Source organism: Ursus arctos, unplaced genomic scaffold (assembly GCF_023065955.2).
Source record: "Ursus arctos isolate Adak ecotype North America unplaced genomic scaffold, UrsArc2.0 scaffold_20, whole genome shotgun sequence".
NCBI classification, from domain to species: Eukaryota; Metazoa; Chordata; class Mammalia; order Carnivora; family Ursidae; genus Ursus; species Ursus arctos.
Genome location: NW_026622875.1, coordinates 47,573,389 through 47,595,026, shown reverse-complemented (window position 1 = coordinate 47,595,026; position 21,638 = coordinate 47,573,389). Strand labels below are relative to the sequence as shown.

At 40.5% G+C, this 21,638-nt stretch overlaps 1 protein-coding gene across 6 annotated transcripts in view; it reads right to left on the bottom strand.

Annotated features, from left to right (window-relative positions):
- The window catches only part of ULK4 (unc-51 like kinase 4), a 592,175-nt gene that overhangs the window by 419,282 nt on the left and 151,255 nt on the right, over positions 1 to 21,638 (bottom strand). For all 6 annotated transcript variants that reach the window (XM_026496788.4, XM_026496790.4, XM_026496789.4 and 3 more), the window contains one exon: positions 18,619 to 18,746. In XM_026496788.4, the coding sequence (XP_026352573.1) occupies positions 18,619 to 18,746 (128 nt within the window). The remainder of the gene's footprint in view (positions 1 to 18,618; positions 18,747 to 21,638) is intronic.

Genomic DNA, 21,638 nt, shown 5'->3' with positions numbered 1-21,638 from the left:
AAGAGAAGATGATACTCTCTGGAATACAGTATCAGATGTTGCAGAAGAAACTCAAGGAACTGACGTCAATCATGCTGTGGTAACACTTCAATAAAACAACTTAAGAAGATGCACGTGGAGTGTGGAAATAAATCCGTTTTATGAAATGCAAGAATGGAAAAAATTTCTAAACCAGTACGTTCTTTTCCATAATTGTAAATACATATGTGTAACCGCAATAAGTTAAATATTTAGAGTTACAGGTAGATATGTCTATTTCGTCAAATTCCTTAAAAAAATTTATCTATCTATATATATATAGATACATATATATATCTATATGTATATCTATATATATGTTGACCATGATCCCACCAAGCCTTTTTGAACCTACCATTGAAAAACTGGGTGTTTGTGTTATAATCAGAATTGCCTTGAATTCAACTAACTCCAAGATGTTCTTACCAGATTATTCTAGCTTTCATATGGAAAATAAATCATGGGAGGGTGGGGGGTGGGATGCAAGACTAGAAGCAGAGAGATCAGTTAGGCTAGTGTCACAGCCAAAGAGAGATGCTGTTCGCTTGGACTACGAGTAGGAGTGGTCTGGATGGAAAGAAGTAGATAAATGGGGAGGTAAGCATCTTTTGGAGGAAGAATCAATATGATTTGCTGATGAAACGGACTGAGTGATGAAAACAACAACAAAAACATGGGTTACTCAGAGGTTTGGGATCAAATAACTAGATAAAGAATACTACTGAGCTTGTTGAGTGTTACTGAGATGGTGGAGTGTGGGAGTGGAGATGGAGGTGGAAAGCAGATCTGGCTGGTATAGGTTAACTTGAAGATTCCTCTTAGGCATGCCACTGAACATTGAACACGTGGCGATCATATAAGTCTGGAGAGGGGAGAGGTCATTTAGGTGCCAATCAGCAGATAAAAGGTTTTGAAGCCACTGGATTAGATGAAATCACTTAAGGACAGTAATGATAGGGAAACAAGGAGGGCCCAGGATGAAGCAGAAGAGGGAGAACCAGCTAAGAGAGCCTGGAGGTGGAAAGAAAGCAAGGACTGTCGGTTGAGTTCCTACTGTGAGTTCTGTAACTACAAAGGTAAATTCTTACTTCCCATTTTTGCATCTTCCCACAGGAAATCCACCTTAGCCCTACAAACAGGAAACTATGCCATTCACAGCCAGAACCTTGAAATGATTTCCTAAAGATGATGGTGCAGATATAAGCGCACTAAGGGAAGGCCCAAGTGCCCAGGATGGAAAACCTGCCTGGGAAGTGGGGAGAACCCAGCAGCACGCAAAGCTCTAAATGGCAGGGGAACAAGACAGGTTTATAGACGTAGGGGCTGATAAGGGGAAGGGAAGTTTCTCAACCCTATAAACAACTCTTAAACGAACTGCAAACCAGCCAACTTGGCACAAAGGCCGTACTAACTAAAAGGAGAAGGAGCACAGAGGGATTACAGGAAGGAATCTTTTATCATTTTTTTTTCCATCAAGGTAAGTGTACCCCTTAATCCCCATCACCTATTTTCCACATCCCCCCACTGCCTTCCCCTCTGGCAACCATCAGCTTGTTCTCTATAGTTCGAGAACTATTTCTTGGTTTGTCTCTTTTTTAAATTTGCTCCTGTGTTTTGTTTCTTAAATTCCATATGAGTGAGATCATGTGGTATCTGTCTTTCTCTGGCTGACTTATTTGGCTCAGCATTATACTTTCTAGCTCTATTTACACTGCTGCAAATGACAAAATGTCATTCTTTTTGTGGCTGAATAATATTGCATGGTATAATATATACCACATCTTCTTTATCCATCTTGTATCAAAGGACACTTCGGCTGCTTCCATAGTTTGGCTATTGTAAATAATGCTGCAATAAACAAGGGGGTGCATATATCCATTTGAACTAGTGCTTTTGTATTTGAGGGGTAAATACCTGGTAGTGTGATTACTGGATCATAGGGTAGCTCTGTTTTTAATTTTTTGAGGAATCTCCATACCATTTCCCACAGTGGCTGCACCAGTTTGTATTCCCACCAACAGTGCATGAGGGCTCCTTTTTCTGCACACCTGTTGTTTCTTGTGTTTTAGATGTTAGGCATTCTGACAGGAGTGAGGTCACAGCTCATTGTGGTTTTTTGTTTTTGTTCATTTTGGTTTTGATTTGCATTTCCCTGATGAGTGATGGTGAGCATCTTCTTCTTGTGTCCGTTGGCCATTTGGATGTCTTCTTTGGAGAAATGTCTGTTCATGTCTTTCACCCATTTTTTTTAATTGGATTATTTGTTTTTTGGGTATTGAGTTATATCAGTTCCTTATGTATTTTGGATACTGTTTATCAGGAACAATTCTTAAAGGAACCACAAACCAGCAAACCTGGCAAAACGGCCATGCTAACTAAAAGGAGAGGGAGCACAAGAGAACTGCAGGAAGGAAATTTTTTAAAGCAAAGGGATGACTTGATGAAAAGTGGCATATTATAGAATATTAATCCAGTAGTGGCAGGAAGGATGATAACGGGAGTAAGCCACACAGGCAATTAGGAGTCACACGTGTACAGGTGGAGGAGAAACAGAAAGGAATTCAAGAATAGAACAGACTGCCTGGAAATGGTGTGAATAGGAGACAAGATTCCCATAGTCTATTACTGAGAGAATGACACTGAGCACTGTGGGAAGGCAATTAGATAGGTTTTTTAAAATGCTGAAGCCACACACCTTGCTTTAACTTAATCCATGCCCTTCCTGGAAGATGTCTTCACCTCTGCCCCCCACGGTAAAATACCCTAGCCCCAAGACACCTCTACTCCCTTCAAGTTCTGCTGAGCTCCCTGTGCCCATCGAAGGCACTGCTCCACTGTCTGTTTCTACTGCAGATCTTCCCACGCTACTGCAATACGATGCAAACTGGGGGATATCCATCTCATTCGGACGCATCCTACACAACTTCGCAACCGGTCCTTTGCCGTGGCCATGTACCATTTCCAGAGAGCCAAAACACCACACTTGTCTTTGCTTCACTACACACTAAGCCCATTTTTATCTACCTACTATGCATTCTTTATCTCATAACTAGTGTTTTCCCCCATACAGCAAAATCTGTACGTTAAATAGGAGATGCATTTTTCTTCCACCTCCTTGTCAGAATCCTCGGCAAATCAATCATCCAACTTAAAACTTCTGTTTGTAATTAAAGCTACTGTCTCTCCGCTTAGGGTAGTCAGGTGACAAATGGAGTTTTGGCCCCAATTCAAATTGCATTCACCGAGCATAGCTACAAACCTAGTCAGTGATTATTTCTTCAGTTCCTAAATTTATAACTGGAACAGGCATACTTAGCAACTGGCAGAATCCATCCATTGGCTATCTGATCTGTGTGGTGAGGGCTATTATGATCAGAAGGGATAAATGGCAGTGTCTGGCATGTCCCCTAATAAGACAGTAACCCACACCAGCAGAAAACCAAATCACAGAAATTACACCAATAGCAAAAATTGAAAGGTACAGTGGTGATAAAATCTATTATGTCCCCATTTAAACTGTCTAACTTGGCCAGTGCAGAATCTTAGAAAATGACTATGATAGATCTTGAGCGACTGTAGGTTATCCAAAATAGGAACAGGCTGTGACTCTAGCTGCAGCTGTGATTTAAGATCTAGGATCCCTCCTGGAGCAAATCAACACTGCATGGAATTGTAGTTGCTATTGACCTGACAAAGGCTCTTTACTCTTTTACCAGTCTGGAAGAACCGGCAACATATGTTTGCTTTTATTCATCAGGGTAAACAGTAAATGGTCACTGCCTTGCCTTTGAGTTATGCCAACGATCCTGCTCTCAGCCGTAAAGCAGTTTGCAAAGACCTAGATCATCTTGATGTCTACCCAACACCAGCCTTGTACGCTACGCTGTTGACGTTAAGCTGACTGGACCTGAGGAACAGTTAGGAGCGGGTACTTCAGTTGGCTTGGGAAGACACATGAGAGATAGAGAAGTCCCATAAAAATCCATGGACCTAATAGTGCTCAGTGAAGTTTCTGGGGCTCACTGGTCTACAGCATGCTGGGGCATCCCTCCAGGTCCAAAACAAGTTATTTCCTCTTCTACCGACTATGACCAAAAAAGTGGGCTCTTGCGAACTTAGGAAGCAATATATACCACCTTTGAATGTCTTCTTAACTCATTTTCTGAGGAACCCCTTTAAAAACTTGCTAGTTTTTAACAGAGTTGGTGTGAATAAAGGCTCCACTGCACGTCCTGCCTGCAGTGTGAGCTGTTCTGCGTCTCGGGCCTCATGACCCAGCACAGCAACTGATACTCTGAGTATCTGTGGAAAACAGGGTTGACAGAGGAAGCCCCAGGGAAGCACCGAGAAGTGAATCATAGCACAGATCTTTAGGGTTGTTATGGTCTGCTGTGGTATCTACCCCAAAATCCACAAGTTGGAATCCTAATACCCAATGTGATGGTATTAGAAAGTGACTAGGCACCTCTGGGAGGTGTTTAGAACATGAAGGGAGAGGCCTCACGAATGGAATTAGTGCCCTTATAAAAGAGATCCCAAAGAGCTCCCTAGTTCCTTCCTCCATGCAAGGATACAAGGAGAAGTCTGTAGCTGGATGAGGGCCTTTATCCAACCATGCTAGCACCCTGATGTCACACTTCCAGCCTCTGGAACTGTGTCCCTCTTGTTTATAAGCTACCCAGTCTCTGGCATCTAGTTATAGCAGCCCAAACAGACCAAGGGGTTTTAGAGTAAAGCCACATACTCATCGGCAGATCACTACTCTTTTGAGAAACAGCTCCTGATAGAGAACGAATGCATGACTACGGACATCAAATGATCACATCATCTGAGTTACTGTTTGTTACCTGTATTATTCACCTGACACACCAAGCCACTAGGTTGGGCATGCAGAGCAGTCACCCACCAGGTAGACTGCTCAAAAGAGACTGAGCTGGAACAGGCCCGGAATGTACTAGTAAGTTGTATAAGTAGGTGGCTGGGATTCCTCTGACACACACTCTTCTGCATTGCCCCCACCCCTTGATCCTGATTAAGAATTATTTCTGACCAACTGACTGAAGAGGAGAAGCACTGAGCCTGGTTACTGAGGGGTTCGGTGCAATATGCTGCCACCAAACCCAAGTGCACTGCTGCAGTTTACAAACCGAACCGCAAGCGTTCCTGAAAAGGAAATCCTCCCAGTTGGCAGAGCTTCAAATACATTTCGTTGTACCCTGTGTTTACGTTGAGATATAGCTACCAGTACAGATGCATGCTGATTCACAGGCACTGGCTAACAGCTTAGGAGGATGGTCAGGGACTTAGAACAAGATATAAAGACTGATGACAAGAAATGCTGGGATGTGGGTATGTAGGTAGACGTCTCTGAATGGGCACAAAGCGTGAAGACATTTCTGTACCAGGTGGATGACCTGTAGCGGGCATCAACATCCGAGGAGGTTCTCAATAACCGGGTACACAAATGACATGTTCTGCAAACATCAGTCATGACTCTCTCCAGACACCCCAGACTTGCTCAGTAGGCCCACGTGCAAAGTGGCCCAGGTGGCAACAATGGAGGCTATGGCAGCAAAAGGAATGCTCATCAACCATGACCTGGATAGTGCCACTTCAGCCAACAGGGGAAGCCAATGCTGAGCCCCCATGTGGCCCCATTTCCTGGGGAGACCAGCCAAGTCATCTGGCAACAAGTAGGTTTATGGAAGAGACAGTAAACTCTCCTCGGTCTAACAGTGACACATCTTGGATACAGATTTGCTTTCCCTGCCTGTAAGTGTCTGCCTGTGCCACTAAGTGTGGATTTAAGAAATGCCTTATTTATCATCATGGTAATCAATATAATACTATATCTGACCCAGGATCTTATTAACACCAAAAGGAGTGTGGTAATGTGTTCAAGCCCGTGCGTTGCACTCATCTCAGCAAGCACCCCCTTCCCCAGAAGCACCTGGCTTGACTGAAAGGAGGAATGGCCTACCTACTGACAGCTCAGTCACGGTGCCAGCCGGGAAGAAACACAATGAAAAATTGTGTTCTGTCGTACAGCACTCACACGGTTTTTACTTCCGATCTCTTCCGAGGCTCTGCTCGACTGGTTTCAAGGAAGGAAAGCTCCCACCAGAGGACACAACGGCAATTCCATTTTAGGGAATAAAGAGGGTTACTCTACTGGTTAAGAGTGAGTGGTCATGATTACATTGTGGACAGAGGCAACTAGAACCAGGGGATTGTGTAAATAGCCTCTAGGCACTTCCGTAACAGTTAAAGTTAATGAAAATCTCAGCAAGCAAGAAAAGGTAGACTCACTGAGGATTCATTCATATCTTTCAGGTAGCTGACATGTTTAGAAAAGTACAAACCTGTGATTCAAGTTTATCTATAACAGTGGAACTACTGATTCATAGGGATTCCTGATACACATTTTTAAATGCCCTCAAAAAGGTAGCTTCGCCTACCGGTTAAAAGTTGTACTTTAATCTGTACTTTCAATATAAAATAGTGGTGGTTTTTTTCCTTAATATGACATTATGATAGGTAGAAATAGTACTTGGTTATCATCTTAGTTTTTTTGCAATTTCTTTGATTGCTTAAGGTCAAATATTTGTTCATATCTTTATGAATCTCTTTATAGTATATGGGCTAACTCTTTGTTATATATGATGCAAAAATTTACAGATTTTGTTAGCATGAAATTTTATTTATAATTTGGGGGGCATATAAAAGTTTCTAACCTATACCCTATGACCTAGCAATTGTACTACTGAGTATTTACCCCAAAGAGACAAATGTAGTGATCTGAAGGGACACCTGTACCCCAATGTTTATAGCAGCATTGTCCACAATAGCCAAACTACAGAAAGAGCCCAGATGTCCACTGACAGATGAATGGATAGAGAAGATGTAGTACACACACACACACACACACACACACAATGGGCTATTACTCAGCCATCGAAAAAATGAAATCTTGCCATTTGCAATGACATGGATGGAACTAGAGGGTATTAGGCTAAGCGAAGTAAGTTACTCAGAGAAAGACAATTATCATATGATCTCACTGATATATGGAATTTAAGAAACAATACAGAAGATCATAGGGGAAGAGAGGAAGAAATGAAACAAGACAAAACCAGAGAGGGAGACAAACCATAAGAGACTCTTAATCATAGGAAACAAATTGAGGGTTGCTGGAGGGGAAGGGGTGGGGAAAAGGGGTAACTGGGTGATGGGCATTAAGGAGGGCATGGGATGTAATGAGCAATGGGTATTATTTAAGACTGATGAATCACTGACTTCTACCTCTGAAACCAATAATGCATTATATGTTAATTAATTGAATTTAAATTTAAAAAATAAATGAAAAAAAGGTTTCTAATCTATATATAGCCAAACCATCGGTATTCCCTTTTATGGTTTCTTTCATTGCTTTTCTACTCAAAAAAGCTTTTGTTACTCATATTAAAACATATTTTCTTCCAGCTGTTTATGGTTACTTTTTGGTATATAATTCTTTAATCCATCTGGAATTGGCTTTTGTATGGTGTAAGCTGAGAAAATGTTTTCCCACACAGCCAATTATACAGAATAAATGTTTCTTTAAAAAAAAATCCTCCAAGATCAAAGTAGACTTTCTCTTTATTTCACTAATTACCATATTAATAGTAATGTTATGGGGAGGAGGGAAAAAAAAAACCTTGAAGAAAACGTGATCCATCAGGAGTCACTGAATTTCAGGCTCACAGAGCAAATCTATACAATGAGCTTACGAGACTATTCATCCTCTGAAAGGGTTATCATTTCTAGAGACAACTAAGACCCTATTTTATCACCTGTCATATTCAATATGAGTATGAAACCACTTGAAAAAATAGGTGGACATTTTGGGACCATCATATAATTTTTATCTGATCCTGACAGCTCAATTTCACTGCCTGTCATGCAACATAGATTTGAAAGCTGACATCATAGAAAATGTGCTGATATTTAATCCATAAAAGGCCAATGGTGATGACAGTAACCAGGAAAAAATATCTACATAATGTAGCAAAGGTTATCGTGCGCTCTTGATGTGAGGTTTCAAGTTCTCAGGCAGATGGACAGCATCGTGGGTAGTTCAGAATTCCAGCTGCTGGTGGAATTCCAGGGGACAGGTAAGGAAGGAGAAACAATTTTGCACATAAACACGTCACAGAGAATCTTAATCTCTCTCTAACCTGAAGTCTGCCTTCCTTTTGCATTCTTTTATGCTCAACCTCGCATTGTACAGACACCCTAATATAATACCTGGGCTGCAAAGCAACAAGTACCAACCATTTTCCATACTCTGGACTGGCTACCTCTGTGTTTCTGAGAGTCACATATTCATAAATTTAATCTATAAAGTCAAAACAAATTTGAGCTTTGACTGCCTTAAGGATTCCCTTAATCTTTCAAAATCACCTAGTGTCTATTGCTAACATTTTTTTTCTTCATTAGATTTTAATTACAGGAGTGAAACATTCTTATTATAATAAGGCTAAAATAAAAATGAATAAAAATAACAAACAAAACAATCTTCCTATCCCACCCTCCTCTGATAATACCAAGTTGGTATTATCCTTCACTAGCTTTTTTTAAAATAAATTTTTATACAAAGAGTTTTTGCCATTTTTATTTGTTTTATAAAAACAACTTCATTATATGTGGCTCTGCCCTTTCATTTTGCCACTTATGTATATATAATAAACATACCTCCAAGTTAATGAAATGAATCACTTACTTATCTTATAGCTTTACCATCATTTCAATATCAATGGATAGTAACTGTATTTCCAGATATTAACCACTAGAAACAATGCTACTACATTGGACACCCGCAGGCATACATCCTGAATAATTCATGCTTCTATTTCTAACACCAAATGCAGGTCTGTTAAAACCAAAGTGATGTGTATTGTTAACAGTCATAGATGTTTTTAAATTACTTTCCAAAAAGTTGCACCAATTTGTATTTCCATGAGCAGCACTTAAAAGTGACTTTGGATTTCCAATTATGCTAAGAGGGAGTTATGCCCCCATTCCTCCCAGATCTTCCCTCTTATAACTAAAAATGCCTGGACATAACATAAAGAACAAGCATAAGATGACTCTAAAATATGGAAAAAAGGAGGTGAGCTGCCTGGAGAATACAGGACTTGAGGAAAAACACAGCCGTGAGTCTCCTCGGTTTCCTTACTGCCCGTTCATGTATTCAGAAAAGGGTGCTGCAGAAGCTGCCAACCCACAGCTATCTCCAAAAAGAAAAGGCCTGCTTCCCTTAGCCAAAGCACTGGTAAAAAGATAGCCTAAGGGGAAATTTTTGTGAGAACACCAGCCCTGCTATGGAAAAACATCAACAGAAAACTGCATACAGCCCTCTCCCTTCTCTACAGTTCAGTGGAGCCAGGTAGTAGGCCACCCCCAGCAGCAGCTGGCCCACTCTGATTCCCCAACTGGGAGGTGTGAACTAGGCCAACAGAGAGCTAATCTTCCATCCTCTGCCTGGTGGGAGGAGGCAGCAATGATCTGATCACACCACCACCGCCTCACCCCGGGGATAGCATCCGGGAGAGGAGCAGACAACTGATCCTCCACTCCCTGCCCAAACAAAGCAAGGCACTCTCCAGCTTTCCAGAGAGGACCCTGTCAGCATACCTGAACAGGAAACTGTTCTCCCACTCCCCAACCAGCAGATGCAAGCAGCAACCTGATTCCCCCATGAGGTTAGTGTCAGTGGGGTCCAGTGATTAGCTGAACCTCCATTTCTTAACAAGACTTTATGACACAGAGCTTAGGTGAAGACACACAGTCTCCTAAGATAAGAGGCAAAATGTCCAAGATACAATCAAATATCATTAATGGTATCAAGAACCAGGAATATCACAACTGGAATCAAAAAGACAGTCACCGGATTCTAACACCAATATGAATCAGATGCTAGAATGACCTCATAAGAATTTTACAACCGCCATAATAAAAATATTTCAAATCCAATGAAAGAACTGAAAATTTCAGGGAAAATAAAGGTTTTAAAAAATGTAAAATAGGAGCTGAAAAATACAATAACCAATACAGAAAACTCACTGGATGGGCTCAATAATAGAACGCAGGTGGGAGAGAACATAATCAGTGAATTACGAACAGATTAATTATATTTGCAAAATCTGAAAAACTGATTTTAAAAAAGACCTTAAAAAAAAAAAAAAAGAAAAGCAGCAGGACTCCTGGGTGGCTCAGTCAGTTAAGCATACAACTCTTGATTTCAGCTCAGGTCAGGATCTCAGGGCTGTGAGATCAAGCCCCACATTGGATGTGGAGACTGCTTAAGATTCTTTCTTTCCCTCACCCCCTTCTCCTCCCCCCATCTCTCTCTACAGGAAAAAAAAAAAAGCAGAGTCTCATGAGCTATAGAATAATCACAAAATACTTTATACAGGGACACCTCATTTTATTGAGCATTGCAGATATTGCATTTTTTTACAAACTGAAGGTCTGTGGCAACTCTCCATGGATCAAGTCTATTGGTGCTATTTTTCCAACAGCATTTGCTCACTTAGGTCTCTGTCACATTTTGGTAATTCTCACAATATTTCAAACTTTTTTCATATTATTTATTATATTCGAATGGCAGCAATCTCATGATAAAACTTTAATGAATGAGGAGTTGATTCTTATGGATGAGCAAACAAAGCAATTTCTTGAGAAGGAATCTACTTCTGGTAAAAATGCTGTGAAGATTGTTGAAATGACAGCAAAGCATTTAGAATATTACATGAACTTAGTTGATAAAGTCACAGCAGGGTTTGAGAAAACTGACTCTAATTTTGAAAGAAGTTCTACTTGGGTAAAATGCTATCAAACAACATCACATGCTACAGAGAAATCATTCATGAAAGGACGAGTCAATCAGTGAGGCAAATTTCATTGTTGGATTATTTTGGGAAATTGCTATAGCTACCTCACCCTTCAGCAAATACCACCGTGATCAGTCACTAGCCATCAACACTGAGGTAAGAATCCCCCTCCATGAGGAAAAAAATTACAGCTCACTGAAAGCTCAAATGAGGGTTAGCATTTTTTTTTTTGCAATAAGGTATTTTTTTAATTAAGGTATGTACATTCATTTTTTAGACATAATGCCACTTCACACTTAACAGACCACAGTGCAGTTTAAACATAACTTTTACATGCACTGGGAAATCAAAACGTACTTTATCGTAATACTCGCCTTATTGTGGTAGTCTGGAACTGAACCTGCAATACCTTTAAGGTATGCCTGTATTTGCATCCTCAGAGTCCCAAGAAAGGAAAGAAAGAGTGAACAAGTATTTGAAGAAACAATGCCTGGAAAATACCCACATTCAGCAAAAAAAATAAATCTACGGATTTAAGGAGCTGAACAAACTCAGAATAAAAGAAACTCAAAGAAACTGACACCTCAGGGGCGCCTGGGTGGCGCAGTCGTTAAGTGTCTGCCTTCGGCTCAGGGCGTGATCCCAGTGTTCTGAGATCAAGCCCCGCATCAGGCTCCTCCGCTGGGAGCCTGCTTCTTCCTCTCCCACTCCCCCTGCTTGTGTTCCCTTTCTCACTGGCTGTCTCTCTGTCAAATAAATAAATATAATCTTTAAAAAAAGAAGAAGAAAGAAAGAAACTGACACCACAGATAAATTACAATTAAGCTTCTAAATTCTAAAAGACAAAGAAAATGTCTTTAAAACAACCAGAGAGGAATGGCCCAGCACTTATAAAGAACATCAATTATAATAACAGATTTTTTCATATGAAACTATGAGGACCAAAAGAAAGTGTAATATTTGGGGGGACTTTAAAAAAAAATTGTCAACCAGAGTTTTAACTGCAGAGAAATATGCTTTGGGAATGCAAGAGAAATAAAGATTTCTCAGAAAAAGGAAAAGTAATAGTTCCTTTATAACAAATCTATCTTTAAAGAATGGCTTAAGGGGGTGCCTGGGTGGCTCAGTCGCTAAGCGTCTGCCTTTGGCTCAGGGCGTGATCCCGGCGTTCTGGGATCGAGCCCCACATCAGGCTCCTCCGCTGGAAGCCTGCCTCTTCCTCTCCCACTACCCATGCTTGTGTTCCCTCTCTCGCTGGCTGTCTCTATCTCTGTCAAATAAATAAATAAAAATCTTAAAAAAATAAAAAATAAAAATAAAAGGAGTTATGGCTTTAAAAAAAAAAAGAATGGCTTAAGAAAGTTCTCTAAACATAAAGGAAACTTCATCAGACTAAGAATATCAAAAAAGTAAAGAAGAACATCAGAATGGGTAAAACTAGGGATATTTGTAATAGGCTAACCTACATTAACCTAAAATAAGGCAGACAGAAGTGGCTATCTTGACACTAAATGAAGTAGATGTCACAGAAAATAAAACTCTCAGAGACAAAGAGAAACTTAAATAATGATAAAAGCATCTATCCAGGAAGACATAATAACCCTAAATATGTATGTGCTAAACAATGGAGCTTCCAAATACATGAAGTAAAAATTGTTACAGATGTAGTGAAAAGAAGGGGCACCTGCACCCCAATGTTCATAGCAGCAATGTCCACAACAGCCAAACCGTGAAAAGAGCTGAGATGTCCTTCAACAGATGAATGGATAAAGAAGATGTGGTCCATATATACAATGGAATCTTACTCAGCCATCAGAAAGGATGAATACCTACCGTTTGCATCAACATGGATGGAACTGGAGGGGATTATGCTAAGTGAAATAAGTCAAGCAGAGAAAGACAATTATCATTTGGTTTCACTCATATGTGGAACATAAGAAATAGCACAAAGGATCATAGGGGAAGGGAGGGAAAACTGAATGAGAAGAAATCACAGAGGGAGACAAACCATTACAGACTGGGAAACAAACTGAGGGGTGCAGAAGGGGAGGTAGGTGGGGGGGATGGGATAACTGGGTGATGGGCATTAAGGAGGGCACGTGATGTGATGAGCACTGGGTGTTACACACAACTAATGAATCACTGAACACTATACCAAAAACTAATGATGTACTATATGTTGGCTAATTGAAATTAAATTTTAAAAAAAAGAAACCTAAGCAAAAGACAAATGTGACTTACATCTAAAACAGTTAATTAAAATATATCCAAAGGAGAAGGCTGGTTTCCCCACAGCCTCACCAAGAGAATACATTTTCAGACCCTGCCAGGGCACTGAGTGAGAAACATTATCTCTGCTGGTTTCCCTTAGAAGGAGGAAGAGTAAAGTGCATTCCTCTTACAACAAGGCAGTTACTCATACGTTTAAAGGTACTCCTCATTCCTTTCTCCGTGAAGTGTCTGTTCATAACTTTCATCTCTGTTTCTGCCACAGCCCTTTTATCTTGTTGGCGAGTTTGCACTTCCACATCCCATGTTAGAGGCTTCCCTTAAATATCTGGTCATTCTTAAGATCCATTTATATTTTTAAATAATGCACTGAAGTGTTGTTGGGAGGTGTATGTGCAGGAGCAGGGCCTAAGGCTGAGGGGCTCCACTCCAAGAATATTCGGGTCACTAGCTGCAGAAGGGGATATCCAAATGGCAGCCCCTGTGGGGCTTTTATCAGGATTTGGTCAGCTTCCTGGAGATGAATCTCCAAATTCTGGCCAACAGTACATCAGCCAGGCTGTCAACAGTCTGCAAGCGCAGAATAGGGGGTGGAAGGCCTCACCCTTCAAAGTAGACTTGTGTACAGTCTTCAGATTTCTCACAAGGCAACTACTTCATCTCCCTCTTATCTATATGTGAAAATACTCAAATTGGCAGCATTTCCAATTCACACCATCCAGAATGCATTTCAAGTCTCCTGCTACGGCAAAAGAGGCAGAGTCTCCTGGATGTTTGTGCTGGAGGAAGGGGAGTGGGGATCAACTCTCCCTACAGATTCCCCATCAATTCTGTCTTGAACCTCCCCTCCCCCTCACCACCACCATCAAATGTAGCAGGCACCCCTAATTTCCAACCTTTCCAGAGTTCTGTCACGCAGTCATCAGGTCTCCTCACAGCTTTCCCCTTGGACAAAAAGGCATCTTGGCAATCTTCATTCTGCTGAATGAGCAAGCATCATCTGTCAGCTTTCCAGCTTCCAAAATCCAAAGATGAGGTGGCAATGCTCACCGGCTTTTGGTGACTTTCTCATTCCTTGACTTGCAGCTCTGTACAGTATCAGAAGATAGCACGTTCGAGCAGAAGACGACTGCTAACATTTCTTCAGTTAGAAATCCTCCGTCGGTTCCTTTCTTCCCCCTGGCATTCAGGGCGTGTGAGGTCTGGAACTTCACTCCGTCTTTCCTATTGTTTCCACACAAACTGCTCAGGTCTCTGTCATCAGCTCGGTGTGGTTCAGTGTGTTCTTTCATACTGCCTTTCACAGCCCTAACACCCTCCTCAGCAGAAGCCAAGCTCTTTGAGTTCCTCTGCTGAATTTCAAAAATCTGCCTCTCCGCAGAGTTTTCATTACTTGTTTGTTAAAATTCTGTCCATCGCATTCGTTCTGGCCCAGTAAGAGCTGCCTGTTCTTCTTCCTCCTCCTTCAAGTACCAAGTCTCTGTCAATGGACTATGACAAATTGACAAATCTGCTTACTCATGACTTCATCTACTCAGCACCTGACCAGGACAGGTTGTGGCAAAGAAGCAGGTGGTGAGAGGGAGCGGTTCTCTTCAAGTGCAAGGAAATGAGGTCATTTGCCTGCAGCCTCCCACTGACCAGGGACAGATTGGCCCCCATTCAGTCCCGCTCCCGATGTCCTAGGAACAGGCATGCTGGCCCCAACAACCGCACATAGAAAGCATCTGCATTTTGGACCCTGCGGACGCCCCAAGAATTGCTATTTACCAAGGTTTAGGAGATAGCAAGTCAACTCTGCCACACAGCACAAGCAGAATGGAGCCTGTCCTTACCTCTCCAGCAATGCTAAGTCTCATCTTCCAGGCTCCTTCTCAACACACATCCTGCTCACTGTGGTGCTCGAGAGAGTCGGCAGGGTGGAAGCTGGGGCCAGGGTATGCATGCATTCAGGCCACCATCTTCCCGCCACTGCTAAAGTTTCTAAATATTCATTCAGACACACAGAAATCACAGCAATTTCCTGGGGGGGACCAAATAGATCATGCCCTGGCTCTGATGGTCTGAATGTTTCAGTTCCTTCCAGTTAAAAGGTTTCTGCAGTTGGGGTTGAGAGGGGTATTTGAGACATGATCAGAGTGGCTCTCAGAAGACGAGACCCTTACACTGACCAGAAACCTGAATGACCTGAGGAAGCCAGCCATGGAAACTTCTGGGGAAAGAGCATTATGGGCACAAGGAACAGCACCTGGGAAAGGCCATGAGGTGAGTCTAGTAGGTTTACTGTGTTCGAAAAGCAGTAAGAAAAACTATGTGGCTGGAACGGAGCAAGAGCCAAGAAGAGTCATAACACAGGATGAGAGGTAGGCAGGGACTAGGTGCAGTAGGGCAGGGGAGGCCAAGGCTATCATTTCAGCATGACAGAATATTATTAGAAGAGTCTGAGCGAGGAAGAAACAAAAGCCAACTCACACTGTGTAAGAGATTCTCTGGTTGCTACATGGAGACCAGACTATGAGTCCAAGAAATGATGTTAGAACATCTGTTGAGAAACTATATTATTTGCCCTGGTGAAAATGATGGTAGACACACAGAGTAGAGGCAGCAAAGCGAGTGGTGAGAGGCCTTTACAAATAGACTAGAACTTCTGCTTCTGGTTCTAATGGACTAAGGGACAGGATGCATGCTCCCATTTGAAACAACTATAAAATATGCAGTCATCAGGACAGTATGGTACTGGCACAAAAACAGACACACAGATCAATGGAACAGCATAGAGAACCCAGAAATGGACTCTCAACAATATGGTCAACTAATTTTCGACAAAGCAGGAAAGAATATCCAATGAAAAAAAGACAGTCTCTTCAACAAATGGTGTTGGGAAAACAACAGCCACATGCAGAAGAATGAAACTGGACCACTTTCTTACACCATACGCAAAAATAAACTCAAAATGAATGAAAGACCTAAATGTGAGACAGGAATCCATCAAAATCCTAGAGGAGAACATAGGAGCAACCTCTGTGACCTCGGCCACAGCAACTTCTCACTAGACACATCTCCAAAGGCAAGGGAAACAAAGGCAAAAATGAACTACTGGGACTTCATCAGGATAAAAAGCTTTTGCAGAGCAAAGGAAACAGTTGACAAAACTAAAAGACACCTACGAAATGGGAGAAGATATCTGTAAATGTCTTATCAGATAAAGGGCTAGTATCCAAAATCTATAAAGGACTTATCAAACTCAACAGCCAAAAACAAAAATCCAGTCAAGAAATGGGCAGAAGACATGAACAGACATTTCTCCAAAGAAGACATGCAAATGGCCAACAGACATGAAAAAATGCTCAACATCAGGGAAATACAAATCAAAACCACAATGAGATACCACCTCACACCTGTCAGAATGGCTAAAATTAACAACTGAAGAAATGACAGATGTTGGCAAGGATGTGGTGAGAGGGGAACTCTCTTTACACTGTTGGTGGGAATGCAAGCTGTGACAGCCACTGTGGAAAGCAGTATGGAGGTTTCTCAAAAAGTTAAAAACAGAGCTACCCTGTGACCCAGCAACTGCACTGCTAGGTATTTATCCAAAGGATACAAGCATAGGGATTCAAAGGGGCACATGCACCCCGATGTTTATAGCACCAATGTCCACAAGAGCCAAAATATGGAAAGAGCCCAGAGGTCCACTGACAGATGAATGGATAAAGAAGATGTGGTAAATATATATACAATGGAATATTAGCCATCAAAAAGAATGAAATCTTGCCATTTGCAACAACGGATGGATGGAACTAGAGGGTATTATGCTAAGTGAAATCAGAGAAAGACAAATACCACCTGATCTCACTCATGTGGAATTTAAGAACAAAGCACAGAACATAAGGGAAGGGAAGGAAAAATAAGATAAAAACAGAGAGGGAGACAAACCATAAGAGACTCTTAACTCTAGGGAACAAACTGAGGGTTGCTGGAGGGGAGGTGGGTTGGGGAATGGGGTAACCAGGTGATGGGCATTAAGGACACATGATGTAAAGAGCACTGAGTGTTACATGCAACTGATAAAACACTAAATTCTACCCCGGAGACTAATAATACAGTATATGTTCACTAATTGAATTTAAATAAAAAGTTTTAAAAAAACACAACTACAAAATAGACAAAATATGTGAAACACCAGTTTTCAAGACACTGGACATAAAACAAAGCTGGACGACAAACCCTGAGGCATGGAAAGAAAGGAGGCTCTGTAAGAGTTTCTACATATCCTTCATTTAGTTCTGATTAACCCGCAACATAAGGGCATGCTAAAAGGCAAATACCAAGGAAGAATCTAATAGAACCCTACAAATGCTTTCCAAGCGATTAATATGCTCAATTAAAATCACATACTCATGAACTAATACTGGTATGTGACATTACCTGTCTATAAGAAAAGACATTTTCAAAGACAAAATACACAAAATTAAGCTACCAGTCAAAAATAAAATTGACATTTACAACTGATTTGATGAGGAAGACACTAACTTTGATCCCTAATTAAGCAAAATGTTATCTCTCCCTCAGAAAAAGAATTCTGTTCTTCTCATTTGTAGACCTGCATTACAAAAAAAAAAAAAATTGTACTCATTTATTAGTATACTTTTACTATATCAATTTAAAAATCTGTGGATATTTGTTTTCTCTCTTGTTATAGAAATACATTCATCAATAAAAAATTTGTGGAAATTTGTTTTTTCTCGTTACATAAATACAAATAGCCACAATTTTGCCTTTTAACCCATAAATCCTAAAATATTTACTCTCTGTTTACAGGAAGAAGTTTTCCAATTTCTAATCTAGCTCAATCTCATCAATTCGAGGGTCTCCTCAGCATTCTATAATGAGTAAAAAGCTAGATTAAGAAATACATGCAACCATATATTCAAGGTTCCTCTGGGTTGTAATTTCGCACGGAACAGACAGTCCAGATGCTAATCAGGAAGCATCAGAGCATGAAGGGAACCTGAGGTTTGTCAGGACAGCTTCTCCTTTTAGAGGAAGTTTGTGGAACCCAGAGAGAGTGAGATCTGCCCAGCCGAGGACCAGTCCAGAAACTTCTCCCTGCTCTGCCTCTTCCTCTACACTTCATCAGACTGGTTCCACTGGGCTTCCAGCTGTCATTCCAGAATCTTACAAAAGTGAAAACTATGACCAAACCAACAGTCAAGAATGCCTCCCAAAGATGCAAACCAGAACCAGCTTTAAAACCCTGCCCTGGACTGCCCTCACATCTAGGAACTCTGGCTGTTTCCCACCACCCAGCTTCAGCTCCAGAGGTCTTCTCTCGGTCCTCTGTATTTCCCAGCTAAGGCTGTATGTGAAAAATTAAACCCTTAGAAAAGTCTAGAAAAAATATTTCAGTATCAGGTACACAGAAGCCAAGAAATACTATAATAAAACAGGTTCTAAATTGATGTTATTGATGAAACCATATCAGAGAAAATCATACCTTGCTTGGCAGCTAAGCAGCAGCATCTCGTGGTTATGAATCAAAATATATAAGAGAACGAGGAAGGCTTTTGCTCTAATGGAAGTTGAGGGGCTGTCAAGTAAACGGATAATTGTAGAGACAAAATCCTGTGGAAGATATTAAAATATTTTTTGAGAAAACATGAAATGAATAGAGCAGTCAACTATCATGGTCAGTAGTGCACAATAACTAAACAGATAGCAAAAAATAAAATATCAGTTACTGTTTTTGCATTCTTAATTTGTGCCGGACTCTATATTAAAATTTTAATATGTACTATCTCATTTAGACCTGAAAACTAGCCGTAACAAGTTGACACTATTATCCCTATTTTTTTGAAGAGTTTATTCATCTATTTGAGAGAGAGAGAGAGAGCGTGCACGCATGACTGGGGGGCGGGGAGAGGAAGAGGGACAAGCAGGCTGAGCTGGGAGCCTGATTTGGGGCTCATTGCAGGGCTCAATCCCAGGATGCCAGGATCATGACCTGAGCAGAAGGTAGACGCTTAACTGACTGAGCCACCCAGGCGCGCCAGTGTTATCCCTATTTTAAAGAAGAAAATGAATCTTGAAAAGTTAACAAATTCAAAAAGTTGGATTGAAATGAAGGCCAGTAGGACAACAAAGCCTGCCTCTTAACCACTCAACCACCCAACAGGAAGTGTGGCAATAAATAACTAGAAAAAGTGGAAGTCACGACTGCATGTACACGTGAACATCTGCACAAACCTGTGTCTATAGAAAACACATCTCTAGTCTACACAGCTAAGGTGCTACAGATATAAGAATACCCAAAAGAAAAACCTATATTCCTATAACATTCTGTAACTAAAGGCATAATACAAAAAGAGAAATACATACTAATATTAACATTATTTTCCCTTCTAACAGATGTACATGGCTTCAGGTGCCTATTGATATGCAAAAAGGAAATACAGACACACATACACACACAGAGGTAACGAATGTAAGCATGCAGGAATATAGGATTGTATTGTTAGTAAGGTGGCTACACAGAGCAAGAGTGGAAGTTCCCAACGGTCCTGAAGCAAAGCAAACATGTAACAGTGACACTGGTATGTCCAAGGCAAATGTAAGCAGTTAGATTTTTTGGCCATGCCACAGTCCTTTTACACTGGGTGCTATGTTACCAAGCAGGAAGAATTTACATAGGCATATGTTTTTATTTAAGGATGGAGATATACCTATGTATCTATACCTATGCATGAGTCTCACCTAGGTTCTGAATGAAATAATCAAGCTAATTCAGCACCTGGGGTTAAAACAAGTCAGCACTAAGGGATCTTTGAGTAATAGATCTGTTTCCACCTTTCCAGCAGGTAGACAGCAGAAAGCCCATTTCTCCACAGTCAATTCCCATTCTAATTTGTACCCTGGGCCCAAGGACCATAATTACAAATCTGTTTCCCACATTAACACCACCCACCACACATACAAACACATAATTACAAAACCACTCAAAGATCCACTAGCCTTAGACTGAAAAACTGTTCTGATTACAGAAGACTAAAAAGTCATGATAACTGACTGCAATTCAAGATCTGACAACTTCGTTTCACATAAAAGAACATTACTGGGACAACTGCAAAATCTGAATAGGTCTGTAGATGAGTTAATAATGTTAAATAAATTTTTAAATCCATGGCTTGTTTTTAGGGAATATTCAGTGAAGTAATTAAAGCTAAACAAGCATCAAAAAACAAAACAAAACAAAAACAAGTAAAGGAGCACCAGGTCTGCAACCTCTTCTCATACTGGCCACGTACATGCATACACACACGGTAAAAGAAACTATAAATCAAACATGGTAAAATGTTAACATTTACTAAACGTGGGTAAAGGGTATATTGCAATCCTTTGAACTGCACATCCAACACTAAACTCAGAATCTACCCTAAACATGATACCTGTCCTCTGAGGATCATCAAGACCAAACTTAAAAACATGAGCATCTTCCTTGACTCCTCCTTCCTCCCATGTCCAACTGATCCCCAATTACTGTGAGAGTGATACCCCCATTAACATTTCCTTATATTTCAGTGCACCATTATATTTTTCCTGAATTACTATAACTTTGCTTTCTTCCATCTATTTCACAAGTCATAGCCACAGTGATCTTCTCCAACAGCAAATATGATTATGTTATTCACCTATAAAATATTCTCAATAGTTGCTGCAACCCTTGAGATGAACCCTTATCATGATCTGGCTTTTTATTATCTTTCCAAAATCACTTATCACACCACCATTCCTCTATATAACCCCCAACACTCACCCTGGGGAAATAAAGCAAGAAAATAGAGAATACTGAACACAGGAAAGAGAAAAGGGGAATCCCAAGACGATTCCAGGTGACAGCTATAATGAGGCACAGAGGGCAGCTTAACCATATTGGAGTTGGTCAGAAGTCTCCAGGAGAGATCTCTTTAAGGAGAAAAAAATTGCACAGAACACATGAGGCATTGAAATGCAATCTAAAAACAGAAAGTAATGTAATAAAAGTCTGCTGAATATTGAGCTAACCAAAATTAATAGACTGAGTGCACGCTGAAAGTAAACTCCAGACAAATTTAAGATTTAAAAAATAAAAAAGAATGAAAATGTCTAGAAGAGGCCACAGGAGATAAATATATCAGATGTGTATACATTTACACACACACACACACACACACACATACACACTTACACAAGCATTTATAGGCATGAAAAAGATCCAAGACAGTTAATGATACATGAAAAACATACCTTAGGAATAGAGATGCAAAAATCCTCAACAAATACATGCAAGTTGAATCCAACAATACATAAAAAGTATAAATAAAAAGATCACAATCAAGTAGAGTTTATCTCAGAAATCCAAGACCGGTTCAATATTTGAGTATCAATCAATGTAATTCAGCAGATTAAATAAGCAAAATCACATGATCATATCAATAGATAATGTAAAAACATTTGACAAAATTCAACATCCATTCATGA